At 35.9% G+C, this 21,800-nt stretch overlaps 1 protein-coding gene across 4 annotated transcripts in view; it reads left to right on the forward strand.

Annotated features, from left to right (window-relative positions):
- Positions 1-21,800, forward strand: part of Cndp2 (Cytosolic non-specific dipeptidase 2) — an 81,815-nt gene that overhangs the window by 32,217 nt on the left and 27,798 nt on the right. For all 4 annotated transcript variants that reach the window (XM_081727992.1, XM_081727989.1, XM_081727990.1 and 1 more), the window contains exons 2-5: positions 2,999-3,055; positions 15,100-15,274; positions 16,745-16,864; positions 18,567-18,722. In XM_081727992.1, the coding sequence (XP_081584118.1) occupies positions 3,021-3,055; positions 15,100-15,274; positions 16,745-16,864; positions 18,567-18,722 (486 nt within the window). In that variant the 5' untranslated portion in view covers positions 2,999-3,020. The remainder of the gene's footprint in view (positions 1-2,998; positions 3,056-15,099; positions 15,275-16,744; positions 16,865-18,566; positions 18,723-21,800) is intronic.

The raw sequence follows: 21,800 nt of genomic DNA on the forward strand, positions 1-21,800 counted from the left end.
AACGTACAAATCCTTTGTTAGTTCATCATAGGTATAAAAATAAACGTATTTATATGCAACCCGCATGACCGTGTCACTCGGCGGGTTAACATAAATGACAGGCGCTATAATGTTAACATTTACTGCAATTTGAAAGCGAAAAAGTAAAAATTATCTAAGTAACAAAGTTTATTGCGTTCCGGGGTGACCGCAGCGAAGCGGGGTGAACGCTGCTAGTATATAAATGAAAGTAATTATGTTTGTGACTTCCTGCCGCTTCAACCACCAGACCGATCTCGATAAAATTTTCAACATAGATGAAATTCGAGCCTCTCATGGTTTTATCGTATAACTTTCACGGTGCAACGTAGGGAAGGAGGAGGGAGAGATATTTTAAAATGATCGAAAATGACCGATATTAGTGTCGAATCGTAGTTTTCGAAGTCCTAAGAAGAACAGTGACACGTCCAATGCCATTTACATTCATATTCAGCCCTTTACGTCCAAAATGATACGTATTATCCCATGTGAAGAACGAGTATTCTGCTAGTAAGTGTTGTACCTGATTACATGATTCTTGACTAGCTATTGGCTATTACAACAGCACGTTTTACCATTTATATTTATTAAGCAGTTCTAAGTGCTTTGAAGTTCTATGCTCTGTTGAGTCATTTCTTCTATATACGAGGATGGATTGATAAGTTCTCAGCCTCACCAAGGAAACAAGTAGATAGGAAGCGAAGCTTGGTGTTTTTATTCAACATATTCCCCTTCTAGTGCAATGCACTTTTCACATCGCTGCTGCAGTGCTTGCAGGCCAGACAAATAGAAGTCGGATCAATGCTCTGCAAACCAGGCCTCTGTTTGAGAAATGACGTCATCGGCGCCATTGAAATGCGTTCCCTTTTATAAATATTTTCAATTTAGGAAAGAGATAAAAGTCTGATGGCAAATCAGGCAAATAAGGTGGGTGTTCCTGTATTTGAAACCGTAGGTCCTCCAATTTTTGCAATGTCAGACGTGCCTTGTATGAGGGTGCATTGTCCTGGAGGAAGATTACCCCTTTTGTCAGCTTTCCACGTCTCTTCTTCTTCAGTGCTGTTCAGAAGAGATGTATAATAAGTTGCATTGCTGGTTTCACCCGACTTCAGATAATCCAACAATAGAATTCCTTCGCAGTCCCAGAAGAGCGTAGCAAGGACCTTAGCAGAGAAGCGCTGCGTCCTAGTCTTCTTCGGACGTGGAGAATGGCTTTGGCGCCATTCCGCCAATTGCTGTTTCGTCCACTCTTACCAGTCGTTGCAAAAAAAAAAAGGGCTTGAAGTTGGGACAACTGCCTTACTTGTCTCCACCCGTTCACGCTTCTGATGTGCGTTCAAAAGTTTCGGAATCAATTTTGCCGCGGCCTTCCTCATACCCAAGTCTTCATGGATAACTTTCCACACCCGTTCATGACTAATGCCCAATATGTTCTCTATCTGTTTGAGCGGGATTCCGCAATTGTCGAGAATCATCCGGTGAATGGCGTCAATCATCTCGGGAGAGGTCACTGAAATTGGTCTGCCACACCTTGGATCATCGTTCAGACCAAACTGCCCACGTTTGAAGTTCGCTGCCCATTTCTTCACAGTGGCATACGATGGTGCTTTGTCCCCCAATGTCGTGAGAAGGTCGTTGTGGATCTCCTTCTGCGAGAGTCTCTTTAGGAAGAGATACTTGATGAATGCACGGTGTTCAAATTTACTAATTTCTGGGACGTGGGCCGACATCCTCACTTTGGACCTGAAAAGAAAAAATTAAATTGGTTTAGTGAAACCAAATTTTGCACAGTAGCTTCAGAAATTATAAGCCTCAGAAACGTATATAACTTTTATATCTAGGTTTGTTTGAACCTGGGTAGTCTGAGAACTTATCAACCTACCCTCGTGGTGCTAGAAAGTTCAATACAATATCATTTACAAAAAACTAAAATTTCAGGAAACCAAAAGAAACATTATTAATCCTTATTTATCACTGTTTTGGGATTAAGTAGTCTTACAAGTATCTATTTATGACAGGTATAGGGCACATATTCATACGAAAAGTGGCTTACCTTGTGTAAATAGGAGCGGTCCCTGGTTCGATTCCCGATGGGGTCACTCGGTTGAGAAAGTGTAACACGCTTTTTCAGGCCAGCCACCCTGAATGAGGTTTTCCTAGGTTTTCCTCATTCACACCAGGCAAATGCCGGGGTGGTACCTAACTTATAGGTCCCAGACCGCTTCCTTCCTTCCCCAGTCCTTTCTTCCTTCCCTTTCCCTGGATTGTGTGCTCGCCAAGGGACGTCATCCCTAAAATCCTAATCCTAATCCTTGTGTAAATAGGGAGGCACTAGGTAAGTCTATTTTTCCTAGTCTTATGGTAATTTTAATATTTCGATACGATACTTTGCAAGTATGAAAAAAGGAAACTGGACTCAGTTACATTGAAAATTTTCAGTGAGTTTTACAAACATTACACACATCGCACTTACCGATATATACAGAAAATTCTTCCCGACACCTGTGCGGAATAATCTCTAAATATTCGTTAAAAAGTAGTACATGCTTCTCAGCGATGAGTATATATATATATATATATATATATATATATATATATATATATATATATATATATATATGTGTGTATATATAAAATCAGCTATTGTATAATTACGCTGTTTTCGTAAAAGTATATAATTTGCTTCTGAAACATATATAAATGAAATAATCATCTCTTTTCAGAGAGGGGGGCGCGGTGGCTCAGTGGTAGAGCGTTCACCTCCGGTGCTTGGGGTCCCTGGTTCGATTCCAGCTCGCGCCGTGTGGACTTTGTGGTGGACAAACACCGTGCTTGTGGGTTTTCTCGGGGTTTTCCCGTTTCCTCCCACTGTCGTCATTCCACCATTTCACTCATTTCTCATTATCACCGTCTCCTTTAGCCTAACCGGCATAACCGTGGGACGTTAAACTTAAATATTTCATTTCATTTTTATTTTCAGAGATTCTGAATCACCAGCAAGTATGGGTGTGCCAGAGGTTCTGCAGAAAATCTTCAAGTAAGATAATTAATTAGAATATTACTTATAGTTTTTCTCTCTTACGGAATATGTAATTTCATGTACATTAATGTTTATTCAGTATTTCGTTATCTCAAACGTTTACACGTCGTCAATAATATCAAATTAATAATAATAATAATAATAATAATAATAATAATAATAGACCAAGTCCATGGTTTTACTTTGTATTTTTCTTATTTCGTATGCGTATATACGAATAGCATTGGGTAAAATTAATACTGTTGTCGATACGGTAAATCAGCGATTCCCAGCATATGGGTCGCGATCCACTCGTAGATCCTGTACGAATGTGTTGTGGGTCGCAATATTCTTGTATCAAACTGAGCTGTTGTTACTCACAGCTTACAGTTTGAGGATTTAATTAAGGGATGAGTATTGTGGACTTTCGGATGAATAGCTTAGCTAACTCATGTTATGATTGTGTTGAGACGAAGTGAAGTCGAGGGAAAACCAAGTACGGAAAGAGGCTTGATTCACTGTTATTCGCAACCTTCTGGCTAATAAATACCTCGTAAATGAATAATCGGTCACTTATTCCCTGACTTTTTTTTGTAGTTTCTGGAATAATATAGGAATTTCTGTATACTTCCGGAGTTTAATACCGTTGAAGATAATTTCCAGATTGGAAAAATTGAGAAATACCATCCTAAATTATTTGCAGATCACTACATACCACACATTTGTTCCTTATGCATTTTAGACATCATCTTGCCCAAGGGTTTTCGTGGAGGCTATTTTCAAATTTGATGACCTATAAGGATATACTTGTAATGATCTTTCCGCAAGTATTTTAGTGTTCCTTTTTCGAGCAATTAAATTTATAAACCATATGAGGGCCTGAGCCGCCGCTACGACGCCCTGTCACTAACAGACACATCAGGAGCTTTGTAGACCAAGTGGCCATCATGTCTTGTTTTCACGTGACTCCCCAGTTTGCCTCACGACGCTGGGTGGATGACGAAAATTGGGAAGCACCGACCGGGAATCGGACCCGGGATAACATGGGCTTGAGTCCAACGCTCAAACCACTATACTACGCTGTCCCTCAATTAAATTTATACTATTATAATTTTAATTCGTAATACTACATCATAAATATTTTGTCATCCCAACTGTAACGCTTTCATCCACAACAGTTCCCCCATTAAATTTGTCTGTTTTGACGTACGAATTTTCCTCTTTAATATGATTCCTTAATTGTTGCCATACTTCTCTCCTTTTTTTTTTTTTTTTTTTTTTTTTAATCATATCCTGTCACGTTCCTCAGAATATGGTTTCCTCTCAAAACACCTCTTTTTTTCTTTCTTTTCTTTTTAATTATCTTCAGTACTGCCGTTCACTCCTCTGTGTACACCAAGACTTCGGTATTTTCTGTCCCACACAGCTAGAATGTCAAAGATACTTGATATTAATTTCTATCGCTTTCTCGTAATGTTTTAACTTCTGAATAGTGTATACTTCGTTTTCTTATTTCAAGGGCCAGTGTTTATTCTTTAACACTTATTTTCATTTTATATTTTTTACAATTTTACCTCAAACTGTAACAAACCAATTACCGGTTTGTTTACATTGGATCCGTATTGTTATGTGTACCGGTTGAAGTCGAAGTTGGTTCCCGCAAGTCGAAGTTGGTTCCCGCATAATATTACTGTGCCCAGTTTTGTTACGTGTAAGTCTACACTAATAGAAATTTAAGTATTTCTTAATTCATTTTATTCGCTTCAATATTGCTTCATATGTCAGTCGTAAACATTAAGATGAAATTTCTTTGAGAGTGCTCTGATATATATATATATTAACGTGTCTTTTAATCGTATTTGTAATACATGCATGTAGGTTAGATAAAATTTCCATTTCTTACGTGTAGAACCGGTAACAATTGTGATGTGAGCGTACTTTCCTATATTTTGTCGTGTGTCCCTTTGATATTAATCTGTAATGTATTTTGTATCCGTGTTTGCCATATTTTGTCATGTGCATATTCAAGACGTGTAATGTTGATAAAATTGCATTTCAAACGTGTCTATTATTATTATTTTGTCGTGTGCCCTTTTATAGTATCTCGTAATACATTAGTGGTTTAAAATCTTATTTCGTATGTATGATCTCATTTCGTTGCACCATATATTTAGTTTTGTAGGTTAGGAAAAATTGAATATAACATATCCTCCGATGTTAATATCGTATCTTGATGAGTGCGAGTAATAGATCTGTGCCGATGTGGGAGAACTTTACTCTGGACATACCTCCGGAGTTCGACATTACTATTTGCAAAATACTATTTCGTGCTATGTTTGTTTATTTTCAGTTAGGTAGATATTTACTTTGAACGTGCCATAATTACAGTGCAGAATTAAATGTTCGTGCCTACATTGATATTTGCCTCGTTGGAAACCAATAACGTTGGAATGTTTTTCAACTTGCTATTCTCCAGTAGAGCGTATCCATCCCTCTATAAGTTTAATTAGTTGTAAACAGAGATAATAAGTTAAAAATAATAATAATCCTTTAAAGAGGCGTTTCAGTAATTGGACCCCGTCGAGCATATGTAGAAGTTTTTTTTTTTCTTTCGTTCTCGCTAGACATTTGTATATATATATATATCATTTTCATTGATAGTAGTGCTTTCATAGTAGATGTATTATGCGAATGATGCATAGGCTAACGTAAAGTAATACATGATGCTACTCGTACTTTTTTTTTTTTATTGAATTGAAAAATGGAATTGTAGTAGCGATGATACTGCCTATGTCTGCATAACTTGCATATTGTTTGATGAATGACAGGGACATTATAAGCAATGAACGCCCAAGTAAAAGAATCTTCTGTAACTACATAAGTAGAGTGGATGGATCGCCAATTCTTTGATTGATAATGAGTTTTATATGTATTAATGAGATATGTTCGAGAATCATGTTGGAGACTAGATATGTTAAACAATATAACAATATCATTTTATAAAATGTTGATAAAGTATCTTAGAGATACCACAATGGAGGCAAATGTTTTAATTTTTTTTTCTCTTTCAATCTGTTATGATGTAAATTGTTAATAAATTGGCACGAATAAATAGTCATAAAAAATTTAGCTCTATAATTTCAAATATAATCTATACAATTAGAATTTATGAAGTTTTTTTTCTCTTCTTAAAAGTACTAATTAAGCTGAACAATGTTGACTCTTATTCTTGGTTGGCCACAAAACAAGAATCTGGAAACTTCTGATGATAAATAATAGCTTTATCGTTGTGTTTTCCTTTTCTTTTGCTAAAGCTAATGCAACCTGAACATTAAATCTAATATAACCTTGATTTTTTTTTTCAATACCGTAAAAACGTATTTGTTATAATTGGCGATACCATCCAGGATCTTTGATTTATTTCCGAGATGTTCTTATTCCTGGAAACTCGATTTGTTATAATTGGCGACCTCAGCTTTAGGATATTTGTTAAGTTGATAATTTGTGTATGTCTTAATATATTTTATAATTATTGTTTTGTGTGCCAAATTGAGATAAGCATGTGAAGTAATGAGTGGATAGAGTAATGAGTGGATATGACGATGACAAGTTGTTAGACGCGTGACCCAATTAATGCAAAAATGAGTGACGAAAGTCTTAGTGTAGATGGTTCTACCGAACATTTTAAATGTTGTGATAATAAGTGTAATACTAGTGACAGTGTATCCATACGCTGTGAAACTTGTGATCAATGGTTCCACATCCGTTGTTTGAACATTCCTGATGAGGAACAGGAAGTGTTACGTACCACTAACAATAAATGGGTTTGTTTTGACTGCAAATTGGATGGTGCGTTGGATACAGAAACTGAACCACCTGTGGTGCGAAATCCGAAAAAGAAAGGTGTACCCGAAATCGAAATTGGTGGGGGACCATTACTTAAAACCTTAATTGGGATCATTAAAGATTTGAGAACTGAAATGTTAGTTATGAATAATAAAATGGATGCTAACAAAAATGAATTGAAGGTAGACATTGTCACAATTAAAGAATCTTTGTCCGTGGTACAGGAGGATTTATCCACTGTCAAACGTGAATTGAAACGTGAGGTGTCACAATTAAGAACTGAATTGGAGGAGAGTAATCAAAATTTAGGCCAAACTGTAGAAAATGTCAAAGAGTTCTGTAGTAGAGAAGTAGATAATTTGCATGTTGAAATTACCAAAGTTAGGTCAGACTTGGAAAATACAAGTAAAATTTGTAAAGAAACTGCCGAAACTGTAGATTGTAAGGTTGAAACTTTGGCTAAAGATATCGAAACTTTGAAAGGTGACATTAGCAAAGTAAATGTAAGATTAAATAGTGAACTTCAAAATGTAAAAGAGAGGCAAGTTGAGGAACATAGACAATTTCGGGAAACTAATGAAAAGACAGTCAACATGATACAATCGATAGAAAAAGATGTAATTGATGCGTATCGTCATAGTCGTGATCGATGTGAACGAAATGCCGAAACCTTGAAAAATTTGATCGAAAACCGTGGTAATCTAAATTTAACTGAAACTCCTTTTGAAAGTTGTAGATCGGTTCGAGATGATAAGGCACTTCCGAGAACTCCGGTATTCAAACTTGATGAAATTTTAGCAAATGATACCGAGAATGACATGAATTATTCTTCATCTCCTTCGTCGGATTCTGAAAAATGCCGCAAGGAATTTCGCAGGGCTAATCGTCTGAAAAAGATGAAAAAGACAAAGAAATCGGTTCGTACGGGTATGAGTGAGAATCATTGTGGTCATAGAGATTTGGTCATTAACGATCAGGACAATCCAATAAGTTTGGAGCTAAATCAAAAGATTAAGCCTTGGGAAACTAGTCCTTCTTATAAAAGGGGGGCTGGCACGTATCTCAAAGAAATTCATCACTTCCCAAAATTTGACGGTCAATTGACGCAAGGGGTAGCACAAATTTTCTTAGATGATCTTTTACAAACGATGAGTATGTACGTTCTCACGGATAGAGATCGTGTATATATAGTGGGACGAGTTCTAGAAAAGTCAGCTAAAATTTGGTATCGTAGTGTCGCCTCTCAAATCAAATCTTTCTCTGACTTCGTGCGGCTTTTCAAGCTCCAATACATATCGGAACGACTAGAGAGGGCACAAAAGCGCCACCTCTACTCGTTACGGTATGATAAGTCAAAACATGCTTCCTTGTTAGGTTTTGTGAGGCACATTGTAGAAAAATATAATTCAATTGTAACTTCGCCGTCAGATCAAGAGTTGAAAGATCTGATTTTAGACTGCCTTCCTGAGGAAGAAGCAAAAATTTTGAAACTAGGCTCCGTTAGCACGGTGCAAGACTTAATGTTACGAATAGCTGAGTTAGAGTGTAGTCCGACTCCCTCGTTAGGAAATCAGGGCAATCAAAAATTTCAACCTAGGAAACCACAGGTTAGGAAAACATTCTTTTTACCTAATAGCTCTAGTCGAACTGACAATGCAGTACAGACCGAGCCGATTTGCAATGAAGGTAGTGTACAATTTGGAAATAAACCTCAAAATTTTAACGGGAAATTATACCGTAATAGCTGGAAAAGAAATCGGAACCAAAAACAAGGATGGGATAAAAATAGAAATAATAACTTCAGACCCATGAACGGTATTCAGCCGGTTCCGATGTATGGGGGTGTACCAGTGCCAGTACCATATACGGTACCGGGCATGTATAACTTTAGTAATATGAAACCGGTTATGATGCCAGGTCCTTCCGTTACTATGGTAACTTCTTCGTTTCCCCAAAACTTACCTGTTGTGACTACTGTCACTTCCGCTTTACGTCCACCGTACCCTTCGGTGACTGCGGAACCAACAAGTCCGGTAGCTGTTTCGGAAAACATGTTGAGCAGTCGTCACTAAGGGGAGACGACGGCTGCTCCAACCAACTTCTCTCCCCGAATCAAAATGTTAGTAAACTTTATTCTTTTGAGAAAGAAAATGTGTCGATTGAAAATGAGTCTTCCTTGAAATTACTAACATATTTTGTGTTAAAAGAGGAAGAAGGGAATATGTCCAAACAAGATTTCGAGATATTTCCTTCCCCTTCTATAGATTGCAAGGTGGAGGAAATGCAAATTAAGTGTATCCTTGACACGGGCGCTGAGTTAAATCTTTTAAATTATAATATTTGGCAGAACCTACAAAATTCCTTTCGTTCGGCAAAACTCAAACCAGTGCCAAGTGTACACTTAACTGCGTTTGCAGGCAAAGATAATTTTCCTGTTAAGGGATTGCTTGAATTAACCTTAAATATACAAGATAATCTTTTTAATGTCCCAGTCTTTGTAGTGAAGGACATGAAAGCTGGACTGTTATTGGGCTCGCCATTCTTTGCTAAGTTTAGAGTTACTTTGGATAGTCATCACAGAAAGTTAATCTTGAAAAATAATAGTGAGGAAGAAGTAACTCTGGATATCTCTTATCCAAAGATACTCCTTGTTCATTTAGATACTAATTCTGAATCATGTGAACCTAACCAAATTCTTTCTTTTTCTAGCGAACAATGTAAGGATTATGGTGAGATTTCGGAATTAGAAATTAAAGAACATATTAAAGGTCGTGATGATTTGGATGATGATACAAAATTAAAACTAGAAAATTTGCTCCTTAAATTCAAGCACTTATTTTGCGAATATCCTAAGCCAATCCGATGCGAACCTTATAAAATAGAACTGACAGACCAAGAACCTGTGGTCGGAAAAATCTATCCGATCCCTCAAGCTATGCAAAAAGAGTTTGAGGAAGAATTGAAGAAATGGATGAGGTTGGGGATAGCTAAGGAACATCCCAGCAGTTATCGCAACCCAATTCATTGCGTGCGAAAATCCTCAGGGGGTGTTAGGCCTGTAATCGACCTGAGATTACTGAACTTAAAGGTCGTAAGTCCTAAAATACAGGTCGAACCCATTAACGAAATTCTTACTCGCATCTCTGGAGCTAAAATTTTTAGCTCCATGGATGCTACAATGGGATATTATGGTATTCGACTGCATCCAGATTCCTTCGCATCCACAAGCTTTATATATTTAGGTCGACAATATGTATTATGTGTCCTTCCAATGGGTCTAAAGTCGAGTCCTAGTATCTTCCAAAACGTGATGAACTCATATTTTGGATTAGATACTAGACATTTTGTTGTAGTCTATCTTGACGATTTAATGTGCTTTAGTTCTACTTTCGATGAGCATTTCATTCATTTAGAACAACTTTTTGAAATTCTAACCTTTGGAAATTTTGCGCTAAATTTCAAGAAATGTCAGTTCGTCAAGTCTGAAATTTTATTTTTGGGACACATTGTGAATGGGAAGGAATTAAAGCCGAATCCCAAACACAACGAAGCGATAAAGTACTTTCCGATACCGAAAACCAAGAAGAAACTTAGATCTTTCTTAGGCATTCTTTCTTGGCGAAGGAAATTCATTCCTCAGTTTGCGGCCTTAACAGCGCCATTTTTCGATTTGTTGAAGAAAGACAAGAAATATTGTCTAACTGAGGAATTGCTGAATAGATTCCAACAATTGAGGGAGTTGTTGAGTGAGCCTCCAGCGCTCAGTCAACCTAATTTCGATCAACCCTTTCACTTATTTTCGGATGCGTCACTAGAAAATTTGGCTGGCTATCTGGCTCAGTATGATGATACTGGAGAACTTCTTGTTATCGGCTATGCGAGTAGAAAATTAAAGTTATATGATGTTTCCTATTCGATCTTCCAATTGGAGTTGCTGGCAGTATTGTTTCTGTGCGAGCATTTCTCGTATTACATTTTAGGTAGAAAAGTCACGGTTCATTGTGACAACAGCGCAGTGACATACGCTTTTACGTTACAGAACCTAGATCCCCGAACCACAAAAATTTTGTGGAAGTTACAGAGGTTCGATCTTCGGTTCGAGCACATAAAAGGGGTGGACAATAAAATAGCCGACATATTGAGTCGCAATACTCCGGAACTCCCTGCCGAACCTGAAGAATACCATGTTAATTCTGTTAATTTTGTTAATTTTGTTTGTTATGATGAGAGTACGTGGTTCACTGTAAATGAGTTAATGCAAATGCAAGCGGGTGATAAGTACTGTAACGAATTAAAAGCGAAAATGTCAAACAGTGCCGATTCTCGAATTCGTATAGTGAATAATTTGGTCTATATTCAAAATTCGAAAACGAAACGTTGGCTGCTAGTAATCCCAGAGTTATTGATTGGGAGGACGATTAGGAAGGTTCATGAAACGGGGCATTTTGGCGTTAGTAAATGTTTGAAATTAGTTCAGGAATTGTTTTTCTGGAAAGGACAAAAACGTACGTTCCAAAAGTTCATCAATAATTGTGAATTGTGTGCCCGGACGAAGTTCTCCAATAGAATTATAGCTCGTGAGGATCTACATATTGAGGCAGATAAGCCACATATCAAATTATGCATAGATCTCGTGGGAAAATTGCCATGTAGTTATGGATTCTACTACATCCTCTCAATTGTTGATGTCTATTCACGGTTTCTATGTTATCTGCCGTTGAGGACTGCCACAGCTGCTGAGATTATTCGGACTCTAGAAAAGGAATATTTCTATCTCTTCCCTTATCCAAATTTTATCGTATCCGACCAGGGCCCACAGTTCCTCTCGAACACGTGGAAGAATTACTGTAATGATCACCAGATTCAGCACATCTTGGTCTCGCCATACAACCCTTCTGGGAATGGCATCATCGAACGTTCGCATCGAGAACTCAACCGAATTATTCGATTATTGTGCAGCCATAATCACACTAAATGGAAAACAGTGCTAAAGACGGCACAAGATCTGCTAAACTATTCTCATAATAGCACCATTGGATGTACGCCTGCTGAGGTGTTTATTTCTTTTTCAGCTGCCGATAGATTTCGAGAAAAATTTCCATGGCCTTCTGAATTGAAAACAACAGAAAATTCTAAACGGCATATTCAGGTGGAACCCCGTTTGTTATCAAAACGAAAACGAAAGTCGCAAAATAATGTGATTGAAATTAAGGAAATGGATTTGGTTATGGTTAAAACCCATTTTCAATCGGATGCATTTAAGAAGGTCACACACAAGTACATGCCTGTGTTCACGGGGCCTTTTGTTGTGACTCGAGTGCATCACAACTCCGTTTCTTTAAAAGATTTGGAGGGGAGAGAAGTGCCGACTCAAAATTTATCGAATGTAAAATTGTTCAATTGCTCTCCGGAAAAGAGAGAAGAATTATTAAAAGACTTTAAACAGTCATAAAAAAAATGAATAAATAAAATAAAATAAAAAAAATTGTTAATGTTCTAAATAGTTAAAAAAAATTTTTTTTGCTAAGCCGCCGGGAAAAAATGTAACAAACCAATTACCGGTTTGTTTACATTGGATCCGTATTGTTATGTGTACCGGTTGAAGTCGAAGTTGGTTCCCGCAAGTCGAAGTTGGTTCCCGCATAATATTACTGTGCCCAGTTTTGTTACGTGTAAGTCTACACTAATAGAAATTTAAGTATTTCTTAATTCATTTTATTCGCTTCAATATTGCTTCATATGTCAGTCGTAAACATTAAGATGAAATTTCTTTGAGAGTGCTCTGATATATATATATTAACGTGTCTTTTAATCGTATTTGTAATACATGCATGTAGGTTAGATAAAATTTCCATTTCTTACGTGTAGAACCGGTAACAATTGTGATGTGAGCGTACTTTCCTATATTTTGTCGTGTGTCCCTTTGATATTAATCTGTAATGTATTTTGTATCCGTGTTTGCCATATTTTGTCATGTGCATATTCAAGACGTGTAATGTTGATAAAATTGCATTTCAAACGTGTCTATTATTATTATTTTGTCGTGTGCCCTTTTATAGTATCTCGTAATACATTAGTGGTTTAAAATCTTATTTCGTATGTATGATCTCATTTCGTTGCACCATATATTTAGTTTTGTAGGTTAGGAAAAATTGAATATAACATATCCTCCGATGTTAATATCGTATCTTGATGAGTGCGAGTAATAGATCTGTGCCGATGTGGGAGAACTTTACTCTGGACATACCTCCGGAGTTCGACATTACTATTTGCAAAATACTATTTCGTGCTATGTTTGTTTATTTTCAGTTAGGTAGATATTTACTTTGAACGTGCCATAATTACAGTGCAGAATTAAATGTTCGTGCCTACATTGATATTTGCCTCGTTGGAAACCAATAACGTTGGAATGTTTTTCAACTTGCTATTCTCCAGTAGAGCGTATCCATCCCTCTATAAGTTTAATTAGTTGTAAACAGAGATAATAAGTTAAAAATAATAATAATCCTTTAAAGAGGCGTTTCAGTAATTGGACCCCGTCGAGCATATGTAGAAGTTTTTTTTTTTCTTTCGTTCTCGCTAGACATTTGTATATATATATATATCATTTTCATTGATAGTAGTGCTTTCATAGTAGATGTATTATGCGAATGATGCATAGGCTAACGTAAAGTAATACATGATGCTACTCGTACTTTTTTTTTTTTTATTGAATTGAAAAATGGAATTGTAGTAGCGATGATACTGCCTATGTCTGCATAACTTGCATATTGTTTGATGAATGACAGGGACATTATAAGCAATGAACGCCCAAGTAAAAGAATCTTCTGTAACTACATAAGTAGAGTGGATGGATCGCCAATTCTTTGATTGATAATGAGTTTTATATGTATTAATGAGATATGTTCGAGAATCATGTTGGAGACTAGATATGTTAAACAATATAACAATATCATTTTATAAAATGTTGATAAAGTATCTTAGAGATACCACAATGGAGGCAAATGTTTTAATTTTTTTTTTTTCTCTCTTTCAATCTGTTATGATGTAAATTGTTAATAAATTGGCACGAATAAATAGTCATAAAAAAATTTAGCTCTATAATTTCAAATATAATCTATACAATTAGAATTTATGAAGTTTTTTTTCTCTTCTTAAAAGTACTAATTAAGCTGAACAATGTTGACTCTTATTCTTGGTTGGCCACAAAACAAGAATCTGGAAACTTCTGATGATAAATAATAGCTTTATCGTTGTGTTTTCCTTTTCTTTTGCTAAAGCTAATGCAAACTGAACATTAAATCTAATATAACCTTGATTTTTTTTTTCAATACCGTAAAAACGTATTTGTTATAATTGGCGATACCATCCAGGATCTTTGATTTATTTCCGAGATGTTCTTATTCCTGGAAACTCGATTTGTTATAAAACGTTTTCGTTTGAGGTCCCGCAAAAAATTTTCTTTAGATATTATTAAATTTATGTACAAAAAAAGAAAAAAAAGAAACTCAATTTGTGATGTATATGTTAGGCAAAAAAAAAATGTTTAAAAATGAAGCATACGCTTCAAATAGAAAAGAGAAAGTTGTTATTATCATATTGTTATGTTTCCGAAGAAGGGGATACCGTTGTCTAGTGGTTGGAGCGGTGTACTCAAGTGCACGTGGTCCCGAGTTCGATTTCCGGCCGATGCTTCCCAATTTTCGGCATTGGGGAGTCACGTGAATGAAAGATGTGACAGGTCGACGTAGCTCTGACCACGTGCTCGTCGCTAGGCTAGACGTAGTTCAACCGGTCGCTAACAGATGGCGTTGGAGCGGCTCAAGCCCTCATATGGGCTGGTACTCCAAGTAGTTTAGTTTGGTTTGTGTTTTCGAAGATATCTAACTATAGAAGAAAATAAGATTATGTTAAATAATGTCGTTGTAACAAGGAATATTATAAATGAGTAATATAATTGTGTGGGAACGTAATTTATAATTTAGTAGTGAATTGATCTTAAAATAAGCTTTCTATGTTAGAAGAAATGTTCCCTCAACAGTACCGGTACGGTGTATATGTAAGATACGTATTTTCAACAGAACTTTTTTTTTTTTTTAACAATTAGCGGAGATGTTTCATTGAAACTCAAAGAAATGTATTGTCTGTACTTAAATAATTTCTCGTTATATTTTCTCTTTACCGTATTTTATATACTTTGTTTTTTCTTTCTGCAGACATATTGATAGCAATCAAGCAAAATACATTCAGACGCTGAAAGAAGCTGTAGCAATCAAATCTGTGTCAGCATGGCCGGAAACGCGACCAGAGATCGTGAAGATGGTGAAGTGGACGGAGAACCGGCTCAAAGGGTTTGGTGCTCAGACTGAATTGTGTGATGTGGGACTACAGGTATGAATTTTTTTCTTTTTGTTTTAGATCCAATTCGTAGTTTGATGTGACGATATTAAACTTATTTAGGGAGTTCGATCGAATAGGCAATAGGGCAAGATGCATTTTCTAATATGGTGATTTTTATTTTTCAACACATGCGTACACATAGTATTGGACTTTCTGTGAAAATAGAAACGTAACCTTTGAAAGTGCACTTGTAGAAAATACATTTCAATTACTATAAAAGAAAGTAAAACAACACTATTACGAGGGTTAGCTCATGAATAAGTTTCCCGATGTTTGTATTGCTCATGTAATTATTCTACAACGTTTGCATTTTGTGTAGAAGTAAGTATATATATTCTCCATATCTCTACATAGTTTCACATTACCGCTGCGCATTGAAGGTTCCTTCTATAAGGAACTGTAGCAAAAGATCGCCTCTCATGTGCTAGAAGCCGGTGAGAAGCACTACCTGCCGATTGATCTACCTTGAATTTCTAATGGAGTGGTGGGTAAAACACTCTCTCTCTCCTATGATAGTTTGACTAAGGAACCTGTTGTCCTCCTGCTCGTAACGCAGCTGATTCTGTAGGGAGATGACCTACATTGATTTATTGGGAGACAACTGGCGAGGCAGTAACCACACCGAAACATTCTGGTGCTGCGGAATATCATGAGTGATTGCATGTGTTCGTGGATATCTAATGTAAAGCTCCCCGGCCATTTCATCGACTGAAACCTCTTGTTCACTTGGATTAGTTCATTCGCCAGCTAAATGTTCTATGCAGTACTAGATGTTGATAGTCGTTCTGCGCACTCTTATAGGAATCTCATTTTTAATTTTAACTATAGTATTTATTTTTTTAATAATATAATCCGGTTTTGTTACCAATATCATATGTTAATAATTATTATTTACCAATTATTCCAAGTTTTTGTTTATGTCAATTAGTCATGTTAGTTAACTAGCTTATATATGGACGTAGTGATACTAATGATCAAGTTTGATCCCATTGAAATGCAGATATTTAGGAACATTCTTCTAACTTATATAAATTTATATTATTCTAGTATTGTCCTATTTTGTTTCGTGTAGTACAAATGTGGCCACATCACCTCGGACAGCCCCAGTTCTCTTCGAATTTTGAGGATGAATGACCACGCGAAATTTAGGAATGTAGCGATTTGTGAATTGGGGTGGCCTGTAGCCAAGGAGACGATGACAGTGTGTTTTTTCATTTCCCGGGTTAATCTAGATTCTTCCATGTTTACCTGCAAGAGAAAGGAGTTGTTACTATGACGTACAGGATACTGTGTTCTCAAATACCTACCGCACTCATTCATTTATATATGAGTGCGGTATGTATATCAATATATATATATATAAAATATGTATATAATATAGACTTATTGTTATACATATTAGTGTGGATGAAAGTATGGTAAATGAAAAGTAAGTTCCGTTTTATCTTTTTTCTCTTTCAGACACTCCCGGATGGAAAAAAAATTAATTTGCCACCTGTTCTTTTAGCTACTTTAGGAAGCGACCCAAAGAAAAAGACTGTATGCGTATATGGTCACTTGGATGTGCAGCCAGCTTTGAAAGTAAGTACCAGTTTCTTTTCCGAGTCTGCACTCAGTGAACATTCTTTCGTAACGAAACAGGAGAACTTCGCATAATATGAAAGTGAGAGGTCTTCCATTGGGGTAAACTGGAGCGTACCGAATATAAGAGAGTAAATCAACTTCTCCACGGTACAATGCCAGTGATTGACCTTCTTGTTGAATTTTTCTCGATATAATACCGTTATTAGTTTTGCTCTAACATCGCATGAATCATCTGTAGTTTTGTAGTCAACTTTTCAGTCTTTTATGGTATATTACATGTTGCAGGTGGGCATTAGTCTGTGTTTGTATTCGTATTTCTCATATTCATGGTAATCGAAGTACTGATTACCTTGTAGAGTCCTTCAAAATAATGTAAACACAGTTCAACAAAAGATAAACTTTAATACTAAATTTATTTAAACACCCCAAGTTTAATACATACAAATATATTGGAAAATATAGGTCTCACGTGAACATTGTGTTACAGACTTCTGTAGTCAAGAAGTAGGGCTCGTCCGGAAACAGCTGCTTTTTGTATGAGGTCTTCCGGAACTTCCTTTGTGCACATTACAAATGATACCATTCTTCTCAGACTTGTCACAAAGTCAAGTAATTGTCATGTGTGTAGTGTAGGAGGTTCTATTTCAAACTCATGCCTTCACTGACATTGAACTTCATCGACTTTTTAAATTTCAAATACCATTTTACAATGGACTTTAATTCAAATCTGACTTAGAAAACAATATACAAACACTATCTATTAAAAATTATGTATACAGTTTTTGACGGACTCGATATACATTTTGATACGATTTTACCGTATTATTTCGTATATTCCTTTGTTTTGCAATGTTTACTTTCTGTGGGTCATTCTAAATGTTTATGTGCCACTAACCTTAAAAAAAAATCTATTCACTTTTTTTTAGGCTTGGGGGCAATTTTTTTTGTTTTCGTCGCCATAATTGTCAGTATTGTACTACAATTAATATATGTTTCAGAATCTCTGTATTTAAGCTGGAACTACCAAAAGTCTCATCATTGAATTGATGAAGCTCAAACGTCAATCTCTCATTCCCTGGGCAAATGTTCTACTACTGGAACTACAAACAATAAGATGTGTTTCCTGTTTCATATTATTTTTCCAATTACACTAGTGATACAGTGAAATTCCCCTTAACAGAAACCTCCATTTTTTTTATTTTAAATTTTTATCATTTTTTAAAATTTATTTTATTTATGTTTGGTCTGCAAGATATATTATTACGGGAATTATTGTTTGGTGTCGTAAGGTCCGGACTTCGAAGTGGCCAAGAATAAGGGATTGGTGAATTTGGGGACCCGTGTCCTATCAACCGGTCAGGGAAAAGTGCATTCAGATATTCACAAACAGCAAGTGAGAAGTGGGCGGAAGCTCAATCGTCTTGGTAAACAACCATGTTGTTGACTCCCAGATTTTATAGCTGTGAAAGAAGCCAGTCATTCAGCATCTCCAGATAAGTAACCTGGGCCACAGTGGTTTAAGTCTTAAATATCGTAACATCTTACATTGTTACACGCATTTAGTTTGGGTGTAAAGAGATTTTCTGGCCACCCTATATTTGATATTTTAATAATTTTAAATAAAGCATTATAAATGGACAGTAAATGTTTTATTGTATGCTTAACTGGTGGTTAATGTATAAATTTACTATTTCTGCAGGAAGATGGATGGAATACTGAGCCCTTTGAGCTAACAGAGAAAGATGGGAAGTTATATGGTCGAGGAGCTACTGATGACAAAGGGCCTGTCATTGGATGGTTGAATGCACTGGATGCTTATGCTGCAACAGGGGTGGACGTTCCCGTTAACCTCAAGGTAAATTCATATTCACTTAAGCCGCTATACAAAATACGATGATACAAAGTGTCTTCGAGAGGAATACAAGGAAATTAATAACTGTACTTAGTGGGTGGTCAGATATTTCGATTTCCCCAATCCTTCTCCCGAAAAAACTTTTTTTCGATTTAACCCTCGCACTACCAATAGGGAGTACTTTATGCCCACTATAGTATGCACAAAGTACCCCCTGTTGGTAGGAGATGTGACTGACATTTAGTAGTGTCACTCCTAGATGGCAGTATAATAAATAGTTGTTAGTCTTATACCGTGTACTGTTCACTTCTATCAATGTAGAGTTTTGTGAGAGTTTCTAATTCGTTTCTTTTGCGAGAAATCTCTTAACAGGTGGGTACAAAATGACCCGCCCGTGGTAGTCCACATTACAGAAAACACCTAGGTAGTGCCAGGGTTAAAATGAAAAACCTAACCGATTGTATAGCACAATAATTCCTCTATAGGTACGAATTCAGTGAAAAAAATACAGACAGTGAGAAAAATTCACGACTAGACCTCTAATCGAAATTAATTCTGTGACTTAACCGTGTTGATCTATTAATTATTATGCTACCCAGTCTTCTCTCTGAATAATCATATATTTTGTCACTCTTGAAGTCTGTGCCCAGCCAATCAGCCACATGGACTGTGCCACAACTCTTGTTATGTTCGATAATTTAGTGTCTCAAGTGTCTACCATAACACCTTTAATAGTTGAATTATATTTTATAACTGGAGGAAATAACCGACTTTAAAAATTATAAGATATGTGAGTGTTCAGGAAGCGTACTGAGAAGTGTAGCGATTACTGCACGAGACGGTAAGACAGAAGACTCAGGTTCTGTTTCGGTCTAGTCGTGCATTTTTTTCTATCTTTTTTAATGCATAGGCACGAATCAACTCAGTGTATAAGCGGAGACACCTATTACTGGTCAGAGGTGCTACCGTGAATAGAGGCTTTTCAGTTTAATGATACACAATCAGGTATCTATATCGTGTGTAGAAACTTATCATTAGCTAGGCAGGCTAAAATATTAAAACTACCGATGTTAAGCTAAATAAATTTTGCTGCAGAATTCATTCACAAATGAATTGTATGTTTCAATTAAAAATCTAATGACCTCTATTTTTCTTCAGTACAGTATCGTATTCGATTTTGTACGAGTTGTAGATTCATTAGCATTATATTAGAGTACAGAAAAATAGAATATGTTTTAGCAAACTCAATTGTGGAAAACAAATTTAACGTGAAATAAATTTTGCATGTTACCTCTATCAGTTTCATTGTACTCTATTGAATTATTTTTTCATGAATGTGCCTTTATTTTTATGAAGTTGACAGATCAGGAAAATGAAACCAGAACTCCATACTTCAAAAGCGTGCGTCCTAACCAGTCAGCTAGTAGGAACTTGTGGATCAATGTATCGTGAAATTAAATTTCGATGATTTAACTTTCCCTACCCACTTCAGATATTAAGAGCAGAATTTCTTTCAACTTTTTTTGTTATTTATATTGCATAATATATTTTATAAGTCTTGTGGGTGAGCTGCATGTAAATAAACTGCAGAGGAAGGTAGCCCAAGTATGAAATGGCCAAGTTAGCGTAGGTAATAAGGTTATGCGAATTTTAAGTCAGAGTCAAGAGTCAGATCGGCCTGCTGTGAGATCTGTAAGGAATAACGAGAGGTTTCAGATATTAAAAGTATTGGTATCTCTTAACAAAAATGTATGAAAATTCTAATTTGCATGCACAGATAACAGCTTAGATCAGCGTTTCCCAACCTTCTTTAACTTGCGGTACACTACGGGTATAACTTGAATTCTCGCGGCACACTTATAGACATTATTATTTGTAAATATAAAACAGTGTTTTTTTGTGATTACTAATCTCCATCTCACAGAGAAGAAAGCTCGATCACTAGTTTTCCCTAGTGGTAAATCATTATGCTTATTCTTCATTCTAATTTAAAAATAGAAAACAATTGCAATGAAATATTGGACTCTGGTTTTTAAAAATACGCTTTCTTTTTAGAAAACTGTATCCAACCTTTCACTAAGAAGGAAGATCACTAAATAACGAACGAACAAACAAATCTCTTTTACTTTTAAAACAATTTGTATGCATGTTTGCTTTGACGAAGAGATTTAATGATATTTTAAATTTTCAAGTTACGAAATAGTCTGCAACAATAAAGAAGCAATAATGGTAATAACAATAATAAATACTTCTTTCAACATTAAAAATGTACAAAAAGTAACACGGTATGAAACTTAAAATTTTAGATTCATAGTAGAGGTTCATAGTAGTGTGAAATAGAAATGCACATTTTTCCCTACGTTTTGTAATTTGACTGCTATAGAATTAATAATTTTGTTTCGATTTCCTCGCGGCACACCAGCGGCCCATTCACGGCACACCGGTTGGGAAACGCTGGCTTAGATAATCTGGTTTCAAGTTAGTGACCTCAGTTCTCTTCAATAAAAGCAATTTTTTAATGAGATCTGCATTGCGTCAGTTTTTTTAAATATATTCACAAAGGTGGTAATCCTTATCATTATATGAAGTACTATTGGTGCATTAGCGATATCGTGACTGAAAAGGAGCAAGAAAATGCCTACAATTCAGGTAATATCAATACATCATACGTTTCTCGACTTTTTCCATAATTTTTAGACACTGTTTCGTCCTAAAGGAATATTTCTTAATGATTCTCATTTCTCAGGGCAATGCTAGATTAAAAAGTTAGGCCGGTTAATCGTGAAATTGCAGTTGGTTTTACAAGCTGAAAATTTAGGCAGTTACAAAAAAGTTACAATATATATATTTTAATTTTATTTAATAAATAATATTCCTGGTTTGAGATGTTCAACACATCATTAGATAGGATAGGAACCTTTACTGAAGAAATAGTCACTCACGCTCTGATCACCTAATTCTTCTATTCACATGCTCTTTAAAAATCTGCAAAGACAGGGATACCAAAGTAGTGTCACAGGAAATATTACATAAGAGTTGGAAAATGGTTTTGTTTGATTCATCAGGGAGGAGATTAGTGTA

This window comes from Thermobia domestica, chromosome 10, assembly GCF_964235325.1.
Source record: "Thermobia domestica chromosome 10, izTheDome1.hap1.1, whole genome shotgun sequence".
NCBI classification, from domain to species: domain Eukaryota; kingdom Metazoa; phylum Arthropoda; class Insecta; order Zygentoma; family Lepismatidae; genus Thermobia; species Thermobia domestica.